General features: G+C 39.6%; 1 protein-coding gene across 2 annotated transcripts in view; it reads left to right on the top strand.

Annotated features, from left to right (window-relative positions):
- The first annotated feature begins 945 nt into the window (after positions 1 to 945).
- The window catches only part of ptpn11b (protein tyrosine phosphatase non-receptor type 11b), a 60,651-nt gene continuing 39,618 nt past the window's right edge, over positions 946 to 21,978 (top strand). The window contains exons 1-2 of one of the 2 annotated variants that reach the window (XM_037772567.1): positions 946 to 1,077; positions 21,797 to 21,919. In XM_037772567.1, coding sequence (XP_037628495.1) covers positions 1,064 to 1,077; positions 21,797 to 21,919 — 137 coding nt within the window. In that variant the 5' untranslated portion in view covers positions 946 to 1,063. Of the gene's footprint in view, positions 1,078 to 12,889; positions 13,007 to 21,796; positions 21,920 to 21,978 lie in introns of those variants that run through there. The other variant, XM_037772568.1, reaches the window with a different exon arrangement.

Raw genomic sequence — 21,978 nt, 5'->3', positions numbered from 1 at the left:
TGTTTGATCGGAGTTTGTGAGTGATTGACAGCTGCCTTGGTTGAATGAACAGCCAATAGGAACTCTCTCTCTCTCTGAAATGACCTGTGATTGGCCAAAGTTCTCCCGCCATGGGCTAGATGTTCTAAAGCCTGAAAACAGAGCCAAGAGGAGGTGCAGAAGTGTAGTTTTTATCTCACAACACTGATGAATTACATTATGCTGAAAGGTTATTATGGAATGTTTGTCCACTGATGCCAAAAACATTCTGCCTACTGCGGGTTATATTTCAGCATTTAAGCGAACTGCATTCTTTCATGTTACAGCATGTAAAGCAGCTAAACAACATGGCTGTTTTAGCTCCTTCATCAATGAACAGTTATACAGTCACATGTGTGCGGCTTTCCTGTTTTCAACTTCAATCATGACTCAGCCAATCAGAAGTGAGCAGTTAACAATTAATTTGTGCATATTTTTTAATGACCCTGATAGAGAAAGGTGATGAAGCCTCTGATATTAACCTGAACATGTCAGGGAACTTTAACAGTTCTCTAAATGTGCAGGATCAAGGTAGCTAGGGTTTGTCACAACAGGACAGGAAGAGATGCATGTCATGCAAAATAAAAGTGTAAAGCGGTCACATTAGACAAAATAAAAGGTGAGTTAAAGTTAGTCTGGAGTTAATAAATTACCCCTAGGTTTTTAACACCATATGAAAAATAGTATTTCCTCATGACTTTTTTTTCTTTTACTAGAAAAATAATGTAAAAAAAAAATAAATCAGAATAAAGATTCCTGAGCAGAAGTCGTAATATTGCAGCACACACACAAAATATAAAAAAATAATAAGTAAAGATTTGAAATTTGTGTTTATTAAAATCTAACATAGAAAACCCACCCTGTTAAAACGAGCCTATAAACAAGGCCTTTTTATTGTGAAGGCAGTAAGCGGAAGTGGTGTGAGTAGTGATGTGTGGCTCAGCTCGCAGGTTCAACAGACCTCTCACTCCTCACTGCTCACAGAGACTCAGCGGAGGCTAAAGGGGGAACGTTTGTGGACTCTTGACAGCGCACAGAGACTGCTATGACATCTCGCAGGTAAAGTCCACTTTGTTTAGTTTAAAATGTTACTAATGGCGCGTGATATTTAACAGCCTCTCTACGGTGCACGAGCGGCCACACAGACTGCGCGGGCGAGACTGAACTGAGGCTGTCAGCGAGAAAGCTCGAGCGCCTCAACTAAGTCCGTGCCACAGAGCCCTGACACACGCGCACTCACATTCTACATTTCACCCAAAGAAACTCCGTCATTTGTTTGTCTTGTTAGTGATGAATGGACATGGAGTTATAAAGCTAACTGACTCTGCTTAAAGTGTGCTGGTAACAAAAGGTTGCGACGTTGAGCGGTCTGATAACGTTAAGTTGAACTAATTTGGCAGCTGCCGCAAAGTGAAATAACAGTGGAATTAAAACGACGTCAGGTTGCCCTGTTGTCATGTTTTACGTCAATTAGCATTTTGTGCGCATGTGTTTATGAGTGGTGTGATTTATTTCTGAACTGTAGCTGAGTCCGACCTTAAAGTTAATGAATAAGTAAGACACTGATTTATTTTCATGCATGACACATGTTTTTTTCCTCACTTTTCTAATGAAGTGTGGTGGTTCTTTTTCTGTCTCTGTCCTCTCTCTCTCTTTGTTCCTCTGCCTGCACAGTGCAGGAAATTGGCTTATAGCTTCCTGTGAATCCAAACCCTCCACAAAGCTAGTAAACCTACAGTAGAATACATTCAAAAGGGCATTTTGGTAAAACCCCAGAAAGAAAATCTCAAGTTTACAGGAATATTCCAGCAACATTGGTTCCAGGTCTCCACTAATGTGTTGTCAAGAACCACAAAAACAATTCAAGTGTGCATGTAATTAGTTACTGGAGCTTAAAAATAACTATAAAACACTATAAACTACTTAATACTAATTAGGGCTGGGCAATATATCGATATTATATTGATATCTTGATGTGAAACTAGATATCGTCTGAGATTTTGGATATCGTAATATTGTGATATATGGAGTAAGTGTTGTCTTTTCCTGGTTTTAAAAGGACTCTATGTAAGAAGCAGAAATAGCTTGTTAACAGCGACACCTGTGGCCGTGCTCGCTCTACATAGACATGAACGAGCATCGGTCAAAACAGTGAGGAGACACACGTCAGCTAAAAGCACAATATCACTCTATATTTCAGCTGCTTGGCAGTAATGTTAGCTGACCAGACGAAGGTCTCTCCATGAATCAATGCTGATCCTAGTGTTGGCTTTTCCTGCTTCAGACTCCCTTTTCTGCAGTGTGTAGTGTGCGCGCATGCACGTGAGCGATGGAGCGAGTGAGAACGAGCGTGATGTGTGAGTGAAGGCAAGCAGACAGGCAAAGGAACAGAGTACAGCAGAGACTCCGGCCTTTGAGACCAAAGCTACGGTCTCCCCTGTGTCTTCTGGCCGCGGTCGGGGGGGCTGGAGCAGGAAGAGTTAACACTGTTTTGCAAGACGGGCTTCACTAGATATAACTTTGCGGTTTTGGTGCTTCCGTGTAGTTTGTGTTGGAACAGCGTAGCCACGCGCGAGCACATGGAACACCGACCCGATTTATATGTGTAAGAAGTTACAAACCGTACCTTTTAAAGGCTAAATTACAGTAAAATTATGTGATTTTCTGAACTTACCAGACTGTTCTAGCTGTTCTATTATTTGTCTTTTACACTTAGTCATTATATCCATATTACTTATGATTATTTATCAAAAATCTCATTGTGTAAATCTTTTGTGAAAGCACCAATGCTCAACCCTACAATATTGTCGCAATATTGATATCGAGGTATTTGGTTAAAGATATTGTTACATTTGATTTTCTCCATATTGCCAAGCACTAATACTAATATAAAATTACTAATTAATACTACTACCAAATGTATATTTTTTAATTTTTAGATTGTAAAGTCCCCTAAATTTGTGATTTGTTATATTGGGCTATGTAAAAAAAAAAAATGGCTTGACTTGAAAATTGACAATAGTCCCTCCATGAATAAAATATACAATCAGGGTTTTTACAGTAAGGACAGTGGCCTTCTTTACTCTGACAGCTTTGGTAATTGTAGTGTACTTCTACCTTGGTACTCTTCCTACATATTATTAACCACATGCACACCTGTGGACTAGTAATGATTTGTAGATCTCCCTGAAACATTGACTAGCTTAGTATGTGAGGAATTAAGAGCTATGCTGAACACTGTAAACATGAGTGGATACATGTACTGTATGTTAGGGCTGCACAATTAATCCAAATTTATCGAAATTGCAATATGGCCATAGTATTTGTTAAAATCGCAATATTTGTTAAAGGCGAGATGTGTGTCAAAATACCACTTTAGATTACATATTGTGGTGCTACAGAGATGTTCTGGCCTACACATCATATTCGACAGACTTAAGAAAACATCTTTGTTTGGTAAAGATCCCTGCAAAAATCGCACTATAATCTTTTTAATATGTTTATCAATGAAAAATAAAATAATGATGTAAAAATGATCATTCCCTCTAATATCGCAAATCATATTGCAATTTCGATATCAGTCAAAATAATCGCAATTAGATATTTTTTCAAAATCGTGCAGCCCTACTGTATGTACAGTAGTAGTTATTTCGATTTTCATTATTGATTCATGTAATGTCAGCTTTCCGGGGATAGTTTCCAGTACACTTAGTAAGCTGATATTACCTGCTGGGTGCTGTAAGTAAAATTATAATAATATAAATGTGTGTTTTATTAGGGTTAGGTTTATTTGGTCGGGTATGTGAAATGTTGCTGTGAAATGCACTCATTTAGACTTTGGCACTTCTTTCTAGCCCTCATTATAAATAACTGTCCGTGTATCAAGTGTTTGTCCTTGTGCAGATTTTTTTATGCAAGGTGACCTCTGAAATGTTGACTCCAGCAATCGGCTTGTCTCTTGACTATTATGGCTGTATTGTGGACTCAAGAAAATGCAATGTTGGCAATCAGGGAGTTTATACTTGATACACATACTCTACCACTATAAGGGTGGAAAAGATAGCAGATGTGTCGTGCCGCAGGGTGTTTTACGTGTGGCTGTTGTGTACTGTATGCCTTTGGTAGGTGAAGTCGTGATGGTGAAATAAGGATGTCAAAGTTAAAAGGCCAGTCTACTGATTTTAACATAATCCAACTTCACAAAACACAAAGGCATTTATTTCTCCTCTGAAAGAACAAAGAGTGCTGAATTCTGGCTATGTTATTTGCCAATTATTTGGTGTTTTTTTCACAATATAATCTAGATCTGGATATGGCTTAGACCTCGGTGCATCAAAGGGAGTTTGGAAACTGCCAGGCTGGCTGGTGCGTTAAAGGAAAATTCTAATTACAACCTTTTTCTATACCACATACAACATTTCCATAAACATGGACCATTGCATTGCTTAGCTGCTTCCCGGTACACCTTACAAAGGTGTACCTACACACTATACACAGTTGTGTTTATAGTGGTACTGTGTGTGGCTTAGCTTTGCATAAGCTATCAAGTAAAATCCAAATCCTTGTAAACTTGCTGCAATGGCTGATTTATTCATCAGATTATTGCAAGGATGTTGGTGAGTCCTTTCAGTTTCACGGTCCCCCATATTTACTTGTACCTAAATACACAGATCAAGAGCTTAACCGTACTGTGTCTATGTGCACATTCCTGACATTTTGGGTAATTACCTAAAACTTTAACTTCACTTTTGTTTTCACTTCCAAATACTGTATGTGGTTCAGATGACTGGTGTCAGTTGGACTTCGGTAAAAGTTAAAATACACGTTCCATTTTTCCCAAAGATAGTTTGAATAATTTTAGGTAGTTCTTATCACGCTGATGTATATTCAAGTTTTCATTTTTCTGATGAGTTTGGTTTTAATGAGTTATCTGATGCTAAAGAAAGGGGGTTGGACGTCATTATTGACAGCTGTGATTGACAGCTGCTCTAGTGAGTAGTCACGCAACCGGAGGCTCGGTAATTGTACGAGAGAGGAGTTGTAACTTTAACTTTCCATAACTGTAACGAGTCTGTGTAATAAAACGTGTCAATTTGATTATAAATGTAGAGATATTATGGTTAATTGTTGTGTCTTTCTAGCCAAACAGCTACCGTGGTGCTAACGTAGCAGCTAGCTAGCTCACGCTAGCTGGCTCACGCAAGCGGTGGCCGCGCTCGGCTCTTGATTGGCTCGGGCAGGTGTGTGGGCGGGACCTCGATACAGTATTTCCAGCCCCCCTGATCACTACTGCGCAGACTCTGGCTCCAAATGATTTCAAAATCTCAAGATGGCAGAATATTTTGGCTTCACTTTTGTACAGTGGGAGGAAGTGGAGACGCGTCGTCCATTTATATACACAGTCTACAGTGTCTAGTGGTGCCCTCTTGTCCAAAATCTCAATAAGACCAGTGAGTGAAAAGTTATCACAACTGATAGGAACAGTGGCAAAAAGCTCTGAAAATAACTCACTTTATTACTAGAATTCTATTTCAAGGACATTTCTTTGATTTGTCTCAGACATTTACAATAAACACTTGTGAGTTGACAAAGGGCCAGGTGTTCAGTTGCCCCCGGGGGCCGAAGCCACCAGCAGGATAAGATCAGAGATAGAGGAAAACACTGAGAGAAAGTTCTTAAAAGTTGTTTTCATCTCGGCTTCAGCTGGTTTCCATGGTTTGTCGCCGGCCGAGACTCGTACTGTATGACTGTTTCTCTGTGGCTCGCTCTTTACTTCCTGTGCTGAAATACCACAGGGGAACAATACTGCAGTGCTTGCCATCTTGATCAGACCGACCTGCTCTCCTGTTGATGATAGTATCACTCAGACTCCCCGTTTCAGGAAGGCTTTTACTTCATCATACTGTTGGGGAGGGCTGGACTTTCCACATATTCTTTCATTAATGTCTTTGCAGTGAAGAGTTTAGTCATAAAGGAACCATTTGTAATGCCCCGCATTGTGATGAGTTCAGTGTAACGTCGCTGTGATGATGCAGATTCACTTTTCCATTTTCATTTTGCCAGTGTAGTATTACAGACTTTCCACTATTGGAAACCACCTCTGCCCCCCCTTTGTTTAAAGAGGAGACCTTGTCTGTCACTGAAAGTCATTTGACCAGCTGAGAACAGTGAGTCAGTTTTGTCGATAAGCCGACAGGAAAACAACAGCCCATGTGGAGGAATAAGATAGCACTGCCAACATTTCCAGGAGTGCTCTGAATCAACTGTTTTCCAGATACATTGTTTTGCATTTTATTCTTCAGGCACAAAACATTGCAGATGGATAGTATAGGAGACAAAATATGTTGTCAGCTCCACATGCTTATGATCTTTTAAATGTTACTTAGTGCTTGTGTAGTTATGAGTGAGTGCTTTTAGAGTGCTTTAAAAGGTAGAAAGGACATTATTCCAGGTGTAGGCAAATAGTTGATGTTTAACATATCAGAACTACACTACTCTTTTATTGAGCTGTGTGAATCCAATCTCAGCGTTGATCAGGTTAATAGTGCCACACCTACCATTGTTTCTCTTCTCCGATAACTGGCTTTGAATATTAAAATCACGCTCATCTCACTTCAATGAGCAATTCTGTCGCTATCCTTAGCTGATCAGAGTAGGCTGGAAAAGAGGAACAATGTGATTGGCCAGTAACTAATATTTACAGTTTAACTTCACTTTGCTGACAGGTTGACACGTATGTACAGTAAACAGACAAGTTTGTCACAGAAAGAGGTACTTTGCCTAAAAATTGTATCTGTCGTGTGATATTTCTCCCCATCACGGGTGTGTCATTACTCGCGATTTTCAAAATGTGTGAATTCAGCAAACTTTCAAACTGAGTTCACGAGTAATGCATTTTATTTGGGGCTGCATCTAATGATTATTTTCATTGTCGATAAATATGTTGATTCATTTCTCGATTAATAAAGAAGTTGTTCGGTCTATAAAATGTCAACAAATGTCGACCAGTGTTTCCTAAAGCCCAAGATGATGTCTTCAAATGTCTTGTTTTGTCTACAACTCAAATTTATTCAGTTTACTGTCATAGAGGAGTAAAGAAACCAGAAAATATTAATTTGAAGCTGGAATTAGAGAATTTTGACTTTTTTTTTCTTAAGAAATGTCTCAGACTGATTAATCAATTATCAAAATAGTTGGCGATTAATTTAATAGTTGACAACTAATCGATTAATCGTTGCAGCTCTACAATTTATAATTATTTTTATTATCAATAGTCAATAGTAAAATGAGATGCGGAAAATCTGAGCAAAGTATCATCATACAGTTGCTTTCAATAATAAGATCGTGAACACATTTTCCTGTGACGAACGGGAACCGAACTTAACACCTAACTGAACCACATCTGTAATGTGCTGTCCCTTTGAAAGTGTGAGTGGAAAAAAAAGCATACAAAACATTAGACATTGTTCAAAATATGCAAATATGACTTTTGAGTGAGAAGCATTAGTTAAATGTTAAACAGACTTTATTTCTGCTAGTACACTGTTTAATCCAAATTGAAAAGGGGATTATTCCATTATTTTAATCTTTTTGCTCCCTGATAAATTTTGCACAGAAGTCAGGCAATATTGCAAAGAGTGCTGTGTTAAAGAGTCCAAATGATACATTTTTGAGCGACTACTCTGTATGCTTAGTCTGTTTCGGGCGAGTCCGGTGTCCAGTGTGTATTAATTAATTTCTGCTTTCCAGAAAGTTTGATTTCCATGTTAAAAAAAAAAAGATTGGCTGTGTCTGTGAAAAAAACAAAGTAGTTATTTATTAACCATTAATGCCTGTAGACACTTTTACTCTGTGTTTGACAAGTACTGTTTACTCCATGTAAATACAAAACCCCACAAACTATTCTATTAGTTTTTTTTTGCATGATTAAAGAACTACCCTGGAAGCTTTTGACCATTTGTCATATCACCACTAGTGTTTAATCATTTATTCAGCTTCTGCTGGGTTACATATATGCCAGTGTTGAAAAACAAAATGCATGCACGTGCGCAGTGATTTCCTAAGTTAGTTATTTAGCCAATTCTACTAAGCTGACTGCCTTTTTGCTACACAGAGAAGTGAAGCATCCAGCGATGGGGGGTGTGCGAGTTTTGCACCTCATGTAAATACCCCGGATCATCAGCTGGGCTAAAAATATCTGCAACATTACCAAAATCCACACCCCGGGCTTGTCTGTGACCAATATAGCCCTAGCAGAGGCTTTCATGCTGCGCTCCGGCTACTAAGTATATCACCTTTTTGTCAGCGGGCCTAGACGGGCGCGCTTTAAATAGCCAACCAGGGCTATATTGAACTTGAGACATTAGATAGAGTGGTGGCTGGATGCACACTGGGCCCGTTTCCCCCCCCCCAAACCAGCCCAAGGCCTAGCCTGCAGCTCCCTGCAGGCTTCTGTCTCTCCCTCAGTACATCCAGCGTGTTGTCTTCTTTCCTGTCGACGTCTCGTCAGATAAAACCAGGCCATTTGAAATCTCGTTCTCTTTGTCTTGTCTCTGTCTCTCTCTCTTTCCCTCTCACTGCCCAAGGCCAGATGCAGGGAAATGGGGCGCCTGGTGGTTGTCAAAGGGAATCCTATTCTTGGAAAGCCCTGAGTCACTCATGCTCCTGCAGTCATGATCTGATCTGAGGAGGGGAGGGAGGGAGGCATGTTGTTCAGTCTGTGTTAAAGACTTCTCCAAATTGACAGTGACTCAAATCTACAGTACTACACAGAGAAATCTTTTCACCCTAATAGGGGTGTTGCCATGCAAGTTTACCTCTGTGGATCTGTACAGTGCTATTGTAATGCTGTGGCAAATTATTTAGTATTTTTATAGCAGGTGATTAGCATAACCTAATTATAAATATAGATACTATATTATTATACTTATTATTATTATTATTATTATTATTATTATTATTATGTTTTTCCATTGTAAACAGTAGGGATGCACCAATCCGGCTTTTTCAGTCCCAATACGATGCCTGGTCTTTGGGCATTGGCCGATACTGAGTCCGGGTCCAGCGTTTCATTAACAAGCTGTATGGCTCACTGTGTGGAAGTGACTGGCATCATTCTTTTAGTGAGGCAACATCAGGCTGGACTTAAACATTGCTTTCCTAACTCTGTCAAACAAAATGTAGCAAAAAAATACATAGATATAAATGCAGTGAACTGTTATTTATTATTAAAATAATAAATCGTACATCAGCAACTTGGTAAAAAAAATCTTAAAAATCAACAGGAATTACGATTCAAGTGTAAACATTTTTAATGCAGCATAGAGACATACGTACACGTACAAACAAGACGTATACACATATATATATATATAAACAAATATTTATATAATAACTCCCCCCCCCCTGCAAAACAAACTAACAAAAACATAGTCTTCATGGTAAATTGCAAAATAGTAGTTTTATTGCTTTAGTGCTTCAAATTTGTATTATTGGGTGATCAAAACAGCAGAATTAAAATGGAAAAAAAAATAATAATAATAAAAGTAACTAGCAGCCAGCTTCACTCAGGTACACTCTGGAACTGCACTGTTGCCATAACTTGAAAAATTTGACTGTAGACCCACGCAGTGACTATTTAATCTTTTCTAGTTTACTAAAATCTGGAGCTGACCCGAATGCTTCGAAGTTTTGAAGCTTTGACCGTTGCCATGGTATTCAATCTTAAAATCACTATTTGAATGCTTTGTTAAGTATGTAATAGTAATGTAGAAATTCCAAATTAGTCCATGAAATAAGGAATAATCCCCCACCATTATTCATATTCAACATTAATTATTATTAGTTATTCTCAGATGGATATCTCAGTTTGTTGTGTGTAGAGGTGTACAGTAGTGTAGTAGTGACACTGTGTCGGGCACTGAAACGGGGGATGGAGACAGACAAACAAACATGTTAGTTTGCCGCGCCATAATTGTTCCACAAAGATTCAAATACCTTTGAATATTTCTCACCGAAAAATGGTATTCGGGACAGTCCTATTAAAATCTCTCTGATCCAAGCCTCATGGGACGGAGGAGAGGATGACTTCCAACGAAGTAATGTCAGTTGTCTAGCCAATAGGGTCAAGAAGGCCACATGGTCTGCTTTAATTTTTGGCAAGACTACTGTATCAGGTATTACCCAAAAGAGTGCTGTTAATGCAACTGGATCAAAGGGCACCTGAAGTACCCCGGATAATGTTTCAAAAATAGTGGACCAATAGCTATGGAGAGATGGGCAAGACCAAAACCTATATGGATCAGTGAGGCAGAATCTTGTCGCCTGTCGCAAATCGGGTTAATATCCGGATAAATTTGAAAAGGTCTAAGTTTTGTCCAGTGAGTATGGTGTATGATTTTACATCGGATTAAACCATGTTTGGTACATATAGATGAAGAGTGAACCCGGAGAAGAATATCATCCCATAAATCATCGTTTATTTCTTCGCCTACTGTATATCTCGCTCCCATAATGTTTTGACAGCTAACAATGAGGAACTCCGGAGAGAAAAAAATTCTCCCTTATCCACAGACGCATTTGGTCTTTTAAGCACGCCTGGCGGGTTCAGATATGTATTTCATATTAAACTAACCATTCCCAAAAAGTGAGTGTAGCAATAATGTTTTAACTGCCTGAAAATGAATACTGTGCCAGTGCAATCCTGCACCCCTCAGGGTCATTTGTGCACTTTAAAATATCCTTTGAATTGGCACCCTACAGCCATACGAGGGTTATAACAGGACAATCAACACATGGCAGGCAGATTACAATCATTTTATTAAATCAACACTTTCTTTCATTGGACAAAATGAATGTGTATTTTTACCACGTACCCAAATATACGGTAATTGAGAATACATCAATAGCACTGGTTGTAAGCTTTATATTTACTGCAGTTGGTTAATATGACATTTCAACATTTGCAAGCAAATGAGCAGTCCAGTACTCTTTATCACTCGTTCCCAATAACCGGGGCCTGTTCCTACAAGCATTTCTTGGTGAGCGATGGCCTAAAAAGTTAATCATTAAGCGCAGCAACACACACTGAAAGAGAAAGGGCAAATACATTTTGTCCTGCGCTCAGACAACGCAGACACCCAGATCACATAATAATAGTTTCACTGAAAATTTCAAAAAGGCTTCCAAGAAATCTATCAGGAGCCTTGCAGCCAGGGTTGCACAAGTGACATTTTGGGAATGTGAGTTTTATAATTGAAAATAAAATGTCTTGTTTGATCTGCCTTCTACGAAAAGGACAGAGCTGGAATCAGAGCCCCAAATCAAACTGTGCTTCACTGAGGACGTATTTCACCAAAATTACTTCTACTTTCATTCAGCAATAGTTATGTCTAGGGATGAACATTTGCTTTCTCATGCTGTGATCGTGCCAAGTGTAAAGAGGCTTTACAATTCCGACATTCATAGGAGAAGCTGGCCTTGCTTTGATATCGGGCCACAGTTCTTTAAGGTCACTTAAGAGAGAACATGTTTTGGTTTGACCTGTTGTTGTAGCCTCAGCAGCAGTTCAGCTTCAAAGAAAATAGGTTGGTAACCACTGGCCTAACTTTTCATCATTAGGTCACAATTTCAGTTTGTCTTTGGGGGGGCGGCAGTAGCTCAGTCCATAGGGACTTGGCTTGGGAACCGGAGGGGCACTGCCGAGGTGCCCTTGAGCAAGGCACCAAACACCCAACTGCTCGGGATGCCTGTCAGGGGCAGCCACCTCGCTCTGACATCGCTCCATTAAAGCATGTATATACAGTAGGTCCTGTTTGTGCATGTGTGTGTATTCCGGGCCTGTGTGTACCATGTACTATGTAAATATAACAGAGTGAAAAAATGTAATTTCCCTTCTGGGATTAATAAAGTGCCTTTCTTCTTCTTCTTTAAAATGAGCATTACAGTCTCACAGGCTGTAGACTCTTAGGTTTGTTAGTAGTCGATCATCACGTGTGTAGTTACCAACACTAAGTAGCTGTGATAAAAAAATAATGAATAACCTTTATTATCCACATTTAACGAAAGTCAAATGTGAAAGAATGGAGTCAAACGGTACCTGCCCTTTCAGGCAGTTGCAAAATCCAGAGGTCATTGTAAGGTTGTTAGACAATTACACTGCAGTCTAATATTGCCCTGCTTTTGTTCTCTGCATTAATTTTTCTATCTCATCTGCAAGCTGCAAAATGAATAGCCTAATGGCATACTGCTGAATTGGCTGGATTGGGGGATTTAGCTTGGCGAGGGCTAACTATGATCCGGTGTAACTACGCCATGCATGATTAGGTGTAATCTCCAGGCACGGGCGAAGCAGCTGTTGCATTTAGCCTCCGACAAGATAGCAGGGACCTCGTAGCTGGCCCGGCCTGGCCTGTGTTACAGCCAGAGAAAGCTCTGTTAGCTTTACGATCACAGAGTGGGCTTTGGAGAGAAGCCATCGGACAGCCGCTTCCCTCTTAGGGTATGAAGGGGGAGAGATGGTGAGGCTGAGGGAGGAGAGCAGAGGCTGGTTGGATCAGTGTGCCAGCCGCCTGTCACATTCATCTGAGGTGGGAAAGGAGGGAATGCAGGGCACGACTGATAGCACTGACGGGTGCTGGTATCAGGCCTGCTCACGCTCGTCCAAATCCCAGATTAAAAGGCCCCCGCCCCCCTCGCTCTCCCTCCTACACTCTCTCTCTCTCGCTTCAACTCTCTTACAAAGCACCCCCCCCCCCCCTTCCACTTCTCTGTCGTTTCCCTCACTGTCTCTGTCTCACTCTATCTCACCCAGTAACACTGGTAACCAGTAACACCCCCCCAACCCCACCCACCCCCTCTCCGCCTTTGGGCTCTATATCTCCCTCGCTCCCTCCCGCCCTCTCTTGTGTAACAGTGCCCAGTGCTGGATTACTAAACTCTGAGGCTGCTGAAGCAAGAGGCCGTGGCAGGCTTCGACCACAATGGTGAGGTAGGGCAGAAACGATCCCATTCAACTTCAGCATATTTTCCTCACACTTCCTTTAACGCCTCATCTTCCCGTGCCTTTAATTCTGCTGTAGTTTGCTTTAATTTGATGCACAGAATCCAGTTCAGAAGGATAACAAGTGAATTTGGGGGAGCATGTGAAGACCTGACATTTGCAGAAGTGTGTGTGTGCATATGTTCAGTATTTTGTACACGTGCATTGATGTGTGTGTGTGTGTGTTGCTGTAAAGGTGGGCGTTTCAGGATGTTTGGTTACAAAGGGGCTAGGAGTACGCTCTAGTTGTTGAGAAGGCTCAAAGAGACACTCAGGGGAAGCTGCCCCCCCCCCACTGCCTTCAGCTGTCTGTAGACCTGTCAAGGTGAACAGTTGTGCACTAGTTGCTGCCGTTGTGTGTTTTGAAGCATCGGCCCGGTGTTTGCGCCCAGTTCCAGCCCGTCTCCATTGTTTTGAAACTTTGACGAGCGACAGCAGCGCTGCGATGACGGATTAAATATGGATTAGTGACATAAAGCATTTTTGCCCCACTGTTATTATTTTTCCTTATGAATCTGTGTAGGATTAAAATCAATACCACGAGTAATCTGTCCACCAGCTGACACCCATGACTTGTCAATGGCTCCTCAGTACAGTAACCTCAATGTGGCCAGTTTGAGTTATTGTAAAAAAAAAAAAAAGGGCTGTGACAAGTGGAAAAAATACAGTCAAATAAAAGATCAGAAATACCTGATTTTACAGAAATAACTGTATAATAAATAGCGTCCGTAGCACAGCGTATTGAAAACTGCACATGCTTGTGGTATGCTGATTAGACACCATATTAGCATGTTGCAAATATATTGGTGTCAGCGTAAACGTCAGTTGATAAGCAACAAGACACCGAAACAGTGATGCTATTACATAGTTCATCCATGCGAGACCACTGGAAAGTTTATTTTCAACTGTATTATATTATTTGTTACAATTCTCAAAAAAACTAATTTAAGGGATCCTTATCAAATATGTTTGTTTGTGTTATGTGTTGATGTACAAACTGCAAATACATCATTATTAGTTTCACACGGGACACTAACAGTTGGGGCGGGGGAAAAAAAATCTATCCAGCGTAGTATCGCAATATTTTGCGTGGCAATATTGTATCGATACACGGATGTCAAGTATCGATCTTTTATTATATGAACTATTAACCTCTTAACAATCCGACGGCATCTTTTCTGTCTTTCAGAGGCTGTAGCGCGCTCAGTCTTAAAGCTAGATTGAAGATACTACAGTAGTATCATATGAAAGTAGATAACCATAACCATGTCATGTCAGCTTGATGGGGAGAACGCTAAATAATGCTCCAAATTTACGCTAAATTTGGGCGAGGAAAAACTGGCATGGCCAAAGGGGTCCCTTAACCTCTCACCTCAAGATATGTGAATGAAAACTCTGAGACGAACAGAGTGAAAACTCTTATTAGATAAAAACAGATGTTAACAAACTGCATAATTTGCAGTTGAAAAAAGGCGATAAATCACAATATATCTGCATAAACTCAGCATATCACAAAATGTTTAAAATCCCAATAAGATCGTATCGTGACTTAAGTATTGTGATACTATTGTATCGCGGGTCCTCTGGTGATTCCCACCCCTAACTAACAGCAGACTCCTGGGTGAAAGTCCTGTGTTTGTTTGGCTTCTGTTGCTAAATGAAAAGAGGGTTTTGTCGAAAAACATGCTTGTATTCCTCAAACGTACCAAACTCAAGGTATCATATTGGATATGATAAGATATCTGAAAATATAAACAATAATAAAACACAACAAACAGTATGGCAAAATACATGATAAACCTTTGTAAAACAGGAAACAAATTATGAACTCTATATAAACAATTGCCATACATTCCTCAGAATGGACTTTTTTTACAGTCTGGAGATGTAATTGCATTTCAATAAGAATATATCTCATATGTATTCACTTTGAGTGTTGTGGATAATACATTTAACACTTTCTTTCTGTCCCGTTGAGTCATTTCCTGTCTGCAGCTCGACGGCCCGGCCTCCCTGCCAGACTTCCAGAGATATTTCTAATGTCACAGGGAGGGCCTTGTCCAATTAAGTTGTAGGACTAATCCCCTTGTAATCGGTTCGTATTTATTATTTGTAAAGTTCCTCCTATAATCTGCTCCCTGGGCTCGTGGAATGAGAGAAAGCGCAGCAGATCGGTTTTGCCCCCCCAGTGAGGATAAGAGGGTCAGGTGCAGTCTGGGTCAGATGTCTGGTCTGGAGGTTTGTTGTGGTCTGTCTGTCGCGAGCTGGTTCAGTCTAGTCAAGACTCTCCGTTCATGCAGGCTGGACTGATCTGTCTGGGCGTTTTTATTCAACATTTTATAGTCCTGTGGTTAAGTTTTCGACAATAGAGGAACGTCGATGACCACAATGGAGAGGTGTAATGTACGGCGGCGGTGGTCTAAATTCCAATACAGTATATATCATGTATCATTTCCTCCTGTACAAACCGTATCACACAATTAGCATCATTACTGACTCTCCTGCAGCATCTGTCTCTCCTTTCACTCCTCTCGTATTTCCTCTCATGTCATAGTCAAAACAGGTCAGGCAGCTTTGTGACTGACAAGCAGTCATTATCACTTTGATTCATCTGTTGAATGCAAAATGGTGCTTCATCTCCAAAAACCTACATGTCTTGACATTTACATTTAGCTCCCAAAAGGCAATTTCAAGCCTTTTCAATTTAGTTTTAGTAAATGTCACTCACAGTTCATTTGATCTGAATTGTTAAGTTGTTCTGACAAACAGAAACTCCACTGTCGACAATAAGAATGTCAGGCTGAGATATACTTGTTGCACAGTGATTATATTCATGCTTTTGTGCTTATATAAAATTAATAGATTTAAATTAATAGAAAGCATCGTGTGAGATTCAGACCTTTGCACCAGCAGTGACCACAACAGTATTCTGGTTTGTATTCGGCAGTCTGAAGTGACACAAGATCTGCTGAGCCGACACATGAGTCTTATTTTTATCTTACTGTCATGGGTTTGTGTCATACAGTGTGCAAAAACAGAAGCGCCTAAATGCTCGGCCACTGTTGAAGCTTTCAGATATTATCTCCTCAGCACGAGCTTCATGAAGGCGCTCTTGTGTCACAATCGGCCCGCTCTCTATTAATCAATAATAAGCCTTTGTAATGTGTCGGGGGTGGTGGTGAAAGGCTATGATTTAGGATGTGAAATGCATGATTTCCATGACTCACTTGGTCTATAAGTCACTCTCAAAAAGTCTGTTTTCACATTCTTATTGAATCCTCGACATTTACAAGCATTTTTCTTTCCAAAGAAAAACTCAAGAGCTGCAACTAAAGGTAATTTTGGTATTTGAATAATCTTCCTAATTTTTCAACTCATCTAACATTTATTTTATTTTATTTTAATTACTCTGAGAACAAATAATAGATAAATACATGAAGTGTAAGAACAACATTTTAAAATCTATTCAGGTAAATGCCAGGAGGTAAATGCCAGGAGGCAAAATTGAAGCCAATGCGGAAGTGTCTTAGACTTGCAATCTTTCTAATTGCCAGCAGGGGGCGACTCCTCTGGTTGCAAAAAGAAGTCTGATTGTATAGAAGTCTATGAGAAAATGAGCCTACTTCTCTCTTGATTTATTACCTCAGTAAACATTGTAAACATGAGTTTATGGTCTCAATCGCTAGTTTCAAGTCTTCCTCAATACAGCATGATGTTCATTTAGTAATTTATGGTCACATTTAGTGTAAAATAGATGATAAAGCAGGGGATGCTACCTTGTGATTGACAGGTCACTACCACGGCGTTGTCCGTGTTTTCGTCTTAGAACTTCAACCCTTTCGAAAGTTAATTGTGACATTTTGGTCGCCTAAAAATGTCTTATTCTGTGTTCGGTTGTACTCAGCTCCACCCTCTCGTGTCACTTCCGTTTGAAAAACCAAGATGGCAACGGCCAAAATGCCAAACTCGAGGCTTCAAAACCGTAGTTCACAAACCAATGGGTGACGTCACGGTGACTACGTCCACTTCTTATATACAGTCTATGGTAAATGCTTGTAAATTGCAGAAACTCTATGTGCAGGTAGGAAGGAGAGAGCGCAGGAATTTCCTCAAAGTAGTAATCAACAGCTTTTCATTATATACCTAAATGTCTGGGTTCTAACTGCCTACTGTATGATACATTTATATTGTACAGTAGTGTTTCAACCCATATGTCTTAGAAAAAAAAATTCACTTTTTTCTTATATATTAGTATTTTTGATGTTTATGGAAGCAACAACATTGTTTTATTTTAAGTAACAAGGTGTCTGTTGAAATATTATTCTTGTCCAAAAGCCTGTCTTGAAAAAATTTGATAAAGGTAGAAGTAGAAAATATCATGTTGGGATCTGATGATACAACAGTGTAAGATGATATGGAGCAGCCAGATTTGTGTCTGTGGTCAAGCTTCGTCATCACTGATCTCCAAGTAGCAAAAATACTCACCAGCTATACCAGCTGGTGTAGATGGAGAGAGTTGTCTTTAAAATATGTGTGATGCTTCTGTGAAAAGCCTTTTTATTTGATTTCTTTACATTGTTGTCTGGTTATTATATTTGAAATGCTCTCACACTTGTCGTGTAAAATGGTTGGACTGCTGTTTGGCAGGGGTCAGTTGTTTAATTAACTATCGACAAAAAACATCCTCACACATTTCATATAGTGCTTAGGACTACAATTAACAATCAGTTTCATTTTCAGTTAATCTAGCTAACATTCTTTTTATTAATCAATTGATTGTTGAGTCTATAAAATAGGATCATAAGGGCCCAAAGTGATCGATTATGTACAATTATAATGCAGGAAACTGTCAGATTTGAGGAACTGAAACCAGCAAATGTTAGTTTTACTCAATAAATGACTGAAACAGTTAATTATCAACATTATCAGTGATTCATTTTAGAATAGATTTATAAATTACTGGAACTGTTTAATTGCTCCAATTTCTCCACTAGCCACTGCAGTAATAAATGGTTGCCCTATATCTATACAGATATAGATATAGATCTATATATCTATATAGATCTATAGATATAGATCTATATAGATATATAGATCTATATCTATATCTATATAGATATATATACACATTTTCTCAACCTTGGCCCTGGATGGCTGATGGTGCGTTGGATTAGCCACCAATGGCACACAGTAGTTAGGGAGGTTTAACCCAATGATCCTGCTTAAACATGGGCTTTAAATCCACACAGCTGACATGCAGCCATTCACTGGGACATTGCTGTTGTACCTACTCACTGCTTCTTCCAGATTAATGTAGTCCTTCACTCATTAAAGACAGTTTTGACTCAACACGCAGCATGCTAGTGCTAGCACCAGTGTGTAGATGTGCTGCTGGGTTTATGTCTAGCGACTGTTTGTGAATATGGTTTGGTTCGGATAAGTGGCAGCGTCAAACACTCCAGTAAGAGCACACAACCCAGATAATCGGTCGACATACCTGAGAAGTGGATGGGATAAATATTTGCCTGCAGTGTTTTGCAACAGAGGAAGTAACATGTAATCATTAGCTTTGGCTCAGCAGTACTGTAAACCTGAGTGTTCTTCTCCTTCAGACCAGGACAGGACATACAGTTTGTATGTGTTCGCTGATTGATCAAGAAACAAATGTGTGCTTTAATTCAAAGAATGAAGTACACTTTGAACTAATGCATCACCAGAATCATGGTTACAGATTATGTTAAAAAAAGAAATGTCTGTAAATAAATCATAAGAATAAACCACAACAAGAATAAGAGAATAAATATAATGGGATATAACTTTCAGCAGTTACTATTGCTTCCAGTTTAGCCCTAGATCTGCTGAAAGTTGTCTTATTCTTGCAGCTCACTTTTGTGTCTTAGTGTGTCAGTTAGACTACTACCATTCAACATATAGTAGTTCACGCTAAAGCCTTATTCCATTCATTTATTCATTTTACTCTAAAGTGCCAATAACAACAACAGACACCAGCATGCAACTGATGTGACCTAAGATAGGGGTGGGTGATATGGCAAAAATATCATATCATGATTTTTTGTCAGGCAGGATCACGATCCGCGTTCTTATCACCATTTCTTTTCATGCTGGTTTTAGTGACGATTTTGCAAGTTACTGAATATTACAACCAAACTAATTTTCACATTTAAAAAAAAAAAATACAGCCCTACAGCTAATACAACATAAGGAAAAAGAATATCATTAAGGCCAAACACATTTTAATCAAGTGCGCAGTTCTGCAAAGTATGAACATTCATCAAGAATTTTTACTTGGTTTAGACTTTTGCATAAATCCCATCCTAAAATGAACATTGGTTTCAAAAGGCAAACAACAACACTCAAGTAAAGTGCACTCTTGCTACATAACATTAAAGGAACTGAATTTGGAATTGTAAATCAGGTAGCTTATTAGACACAGATCCACAGGTGGAATATAGACAGCCGTAATAATTACTACTGTCGGCTCTCTCGTCAGATAGAAGGGTCGACACATCACTGACAGAGCCTCTAAATCAGGGGAACAGTGACTCTCAGTGATTCGGCTGTTTGTACATCAGCCGTTATGCACATAAATACAGAGTCCTCCCCCTTTGCTCTTACCAGAGTCTTTGCTTCGGTCCAGGTGGTGGATTTTGTTGCCTGCTAGCTGCACCACAACGTCGGCTATCAGCGGTTGAAGCCAGTTCTCCGTTATCAATATGAATGTGAACAACCTCAAATTGAACCTGAAAGTCTGCACTCGTGTTTCCATTCACCTATTTGAATGCGCAAGTATCACATTAGAAAAGCTGTATGGAGATGGCAAACTTAGATAAAACTTCCTCAATTGTGAAAAAACGTTTTTATTTGGCTTGAGGTGTTTTTTTGCCAGAACAATTAGAACTATCCCAACTGAAACAAATTCCTGAAGATCTTTCTCCATGTATTTCTTGTAGATAGTAAGAAAGCCAAGACAACATGTTTTGTTTCTGGCTCGCAACCTCTACTTCTTCTACTCTGTTTACTGGTGGATTACAGCCATGTAAGCCTATAGTAGGAACTTATAACCAATAGTTGAGGTTATTCGCCCCAAACTAGATTGATGGAAACGTGCCAAATTCACCTTTCTTTTTTTGCAACATTTCAAAAGTTTGAATGGACATTTTCGTTTTGAATTCAATGGACTGGAGTCCAAAGCGAAAAAAATATAGAAAGTGTCACCGTCCAAATACATTTGGTCATATTTATTGTGTACAGTATTTTATGTTGTAATAACTGTTGTTATCAATTTATATAATGTTTCCATCTGCACTGAAACAAAGCCAGTTTTAGACTGCACAAATGAAACATGACACATTTCATCCGTCATGACCGCTGCATATGAAATATGTCAAAACACTCCTACAGGTCTGTGCATAAATAGCACTCTGAAAGGTAGAGCTGAGTGGTTAAAGCTAAAACACTGCAGGCTCATGTAGTCAGTTAGACTGCAAAACTGCCTTGTCTGACTGAAAGGGATTCTTGTGTCTGACACTTATATGTACAAGATTTGTAAAACTGGCATAAGATCAAATAAATGTTTTTATTAGGGCTGTCAGAGATAACGCTAATTTATTTTAACGCCACTAATTTCTTTAACGCTTTAACGCAACTTGGGATTTTTTAGGTTGTAGTGGGCTCGTCAATTAACGTTCCAAACTTGCGCTAAATTTTGGTGAGGAAAAACTGTCATGGCCGTTTTCAAAGGGGTCCCTTGACCTCTGATCTCAAGATGTGTGAATGAAAATGGGTTCTATGAGTACCCACTAGTCTCCCCTTTACAGACATGCCCACTACCTCTGTGGCTCAGAGGGTAGAGGTGGATGGTTCGATCCCCGGCTGCTCCGGGTCACATGTCGATGTGTCCTTGAGCAAGACGCTTAACCCCAAATTGCTCCCAAAGGCATAGCCATCGGTGTGTGAATGAGTATTTAGATTAGATCCTGATGGGCAAAAGTTGTCACCTTAGCAGCCTCTGCCATCAGTGTATGAATGTGTGTGTGTGAATGGGTGAATGTAGTGTAAAGTGCTTTGAGTGGTCGGAAGACTAGAAAAACGCTGTATAAATGCAAGTCCATTTACCACTTTATGATAATCACATGCAGTTTGGGGCAAGTCATAGTCAAGTCAGCACATTGACACACTGACAGCTGTTGTTGCCTGTTGGGCTGCAGTTTGCCATGTTATGATTTGAGCATATTTGTTATGCTAAATGCAGTACCTGTGAGGGTTTCTGGACAATATCTGTCATTGTTTTTTGTTGTTAATTGATTTCCAATAATAAATATTAGGGCTGTCAGTCGATTAAAATATTCAATCACGATTAATCACAAATGAATCGCACATTTTTTTTCATGGCAGTGGGCAAATACGCTTGCTTTATGCAAATGTATGTATATAGAGTATGTATTATTTCATTATTATATGTATTATTATTATTGTTATCGTGTTGACTTTGACAGCCCAAATAAATATATACATACATTTGCATAAAGCAAGCATATTTGCCCACTGAAATACTTGATAAGTCTCTGTTAAAATGTGCGATTAATTGCGATTAACTATGGAAAATCATGCGATTAATCGCGATTAAATATTTGAATCAATTGACAGCCGTAGTTTTTATGCGTGATTTTGGTGTTTAACAGGCCACTCTTTTGTCCCTTGCCTTTCGCTGCTGTTTAGGTGGTTCCACCCCAACATCACCGGAATCGAGGCAGAGCAGCTCCTGTTGACCCGGGGCGTCCACGGCAGTTTCCTGGCCCGGCCAAGCAAGAGCAACCCGGGGGATTTTACCCTCTCTGTCAGGTAAGGCCTCACCTACACTCCCTTCCTTTTCATATAGTTGTTGTTGTTCACCCTCTGCC

The sequence above is a fragment of the Sebastes umbrosus genome, chromosome 6, assembly GCF_015220745.1.
Source record: "Sebastes umbrosus isolate fSebUmb1 chromosome 6, fSebUmb1.pri, whole genome shotgun sequence".
NCBI classification, from domain to species: Eukaryota; Metazoa; Chordata; class Actinopteri; order Perciformes; family Sebastidae; genus Sebastes; species Sebastes umbrosus.
Note: the sequence above shows the minus strand (reverse complement) of the source record. Positions and strands in the feature narration are given on the sequence as shown.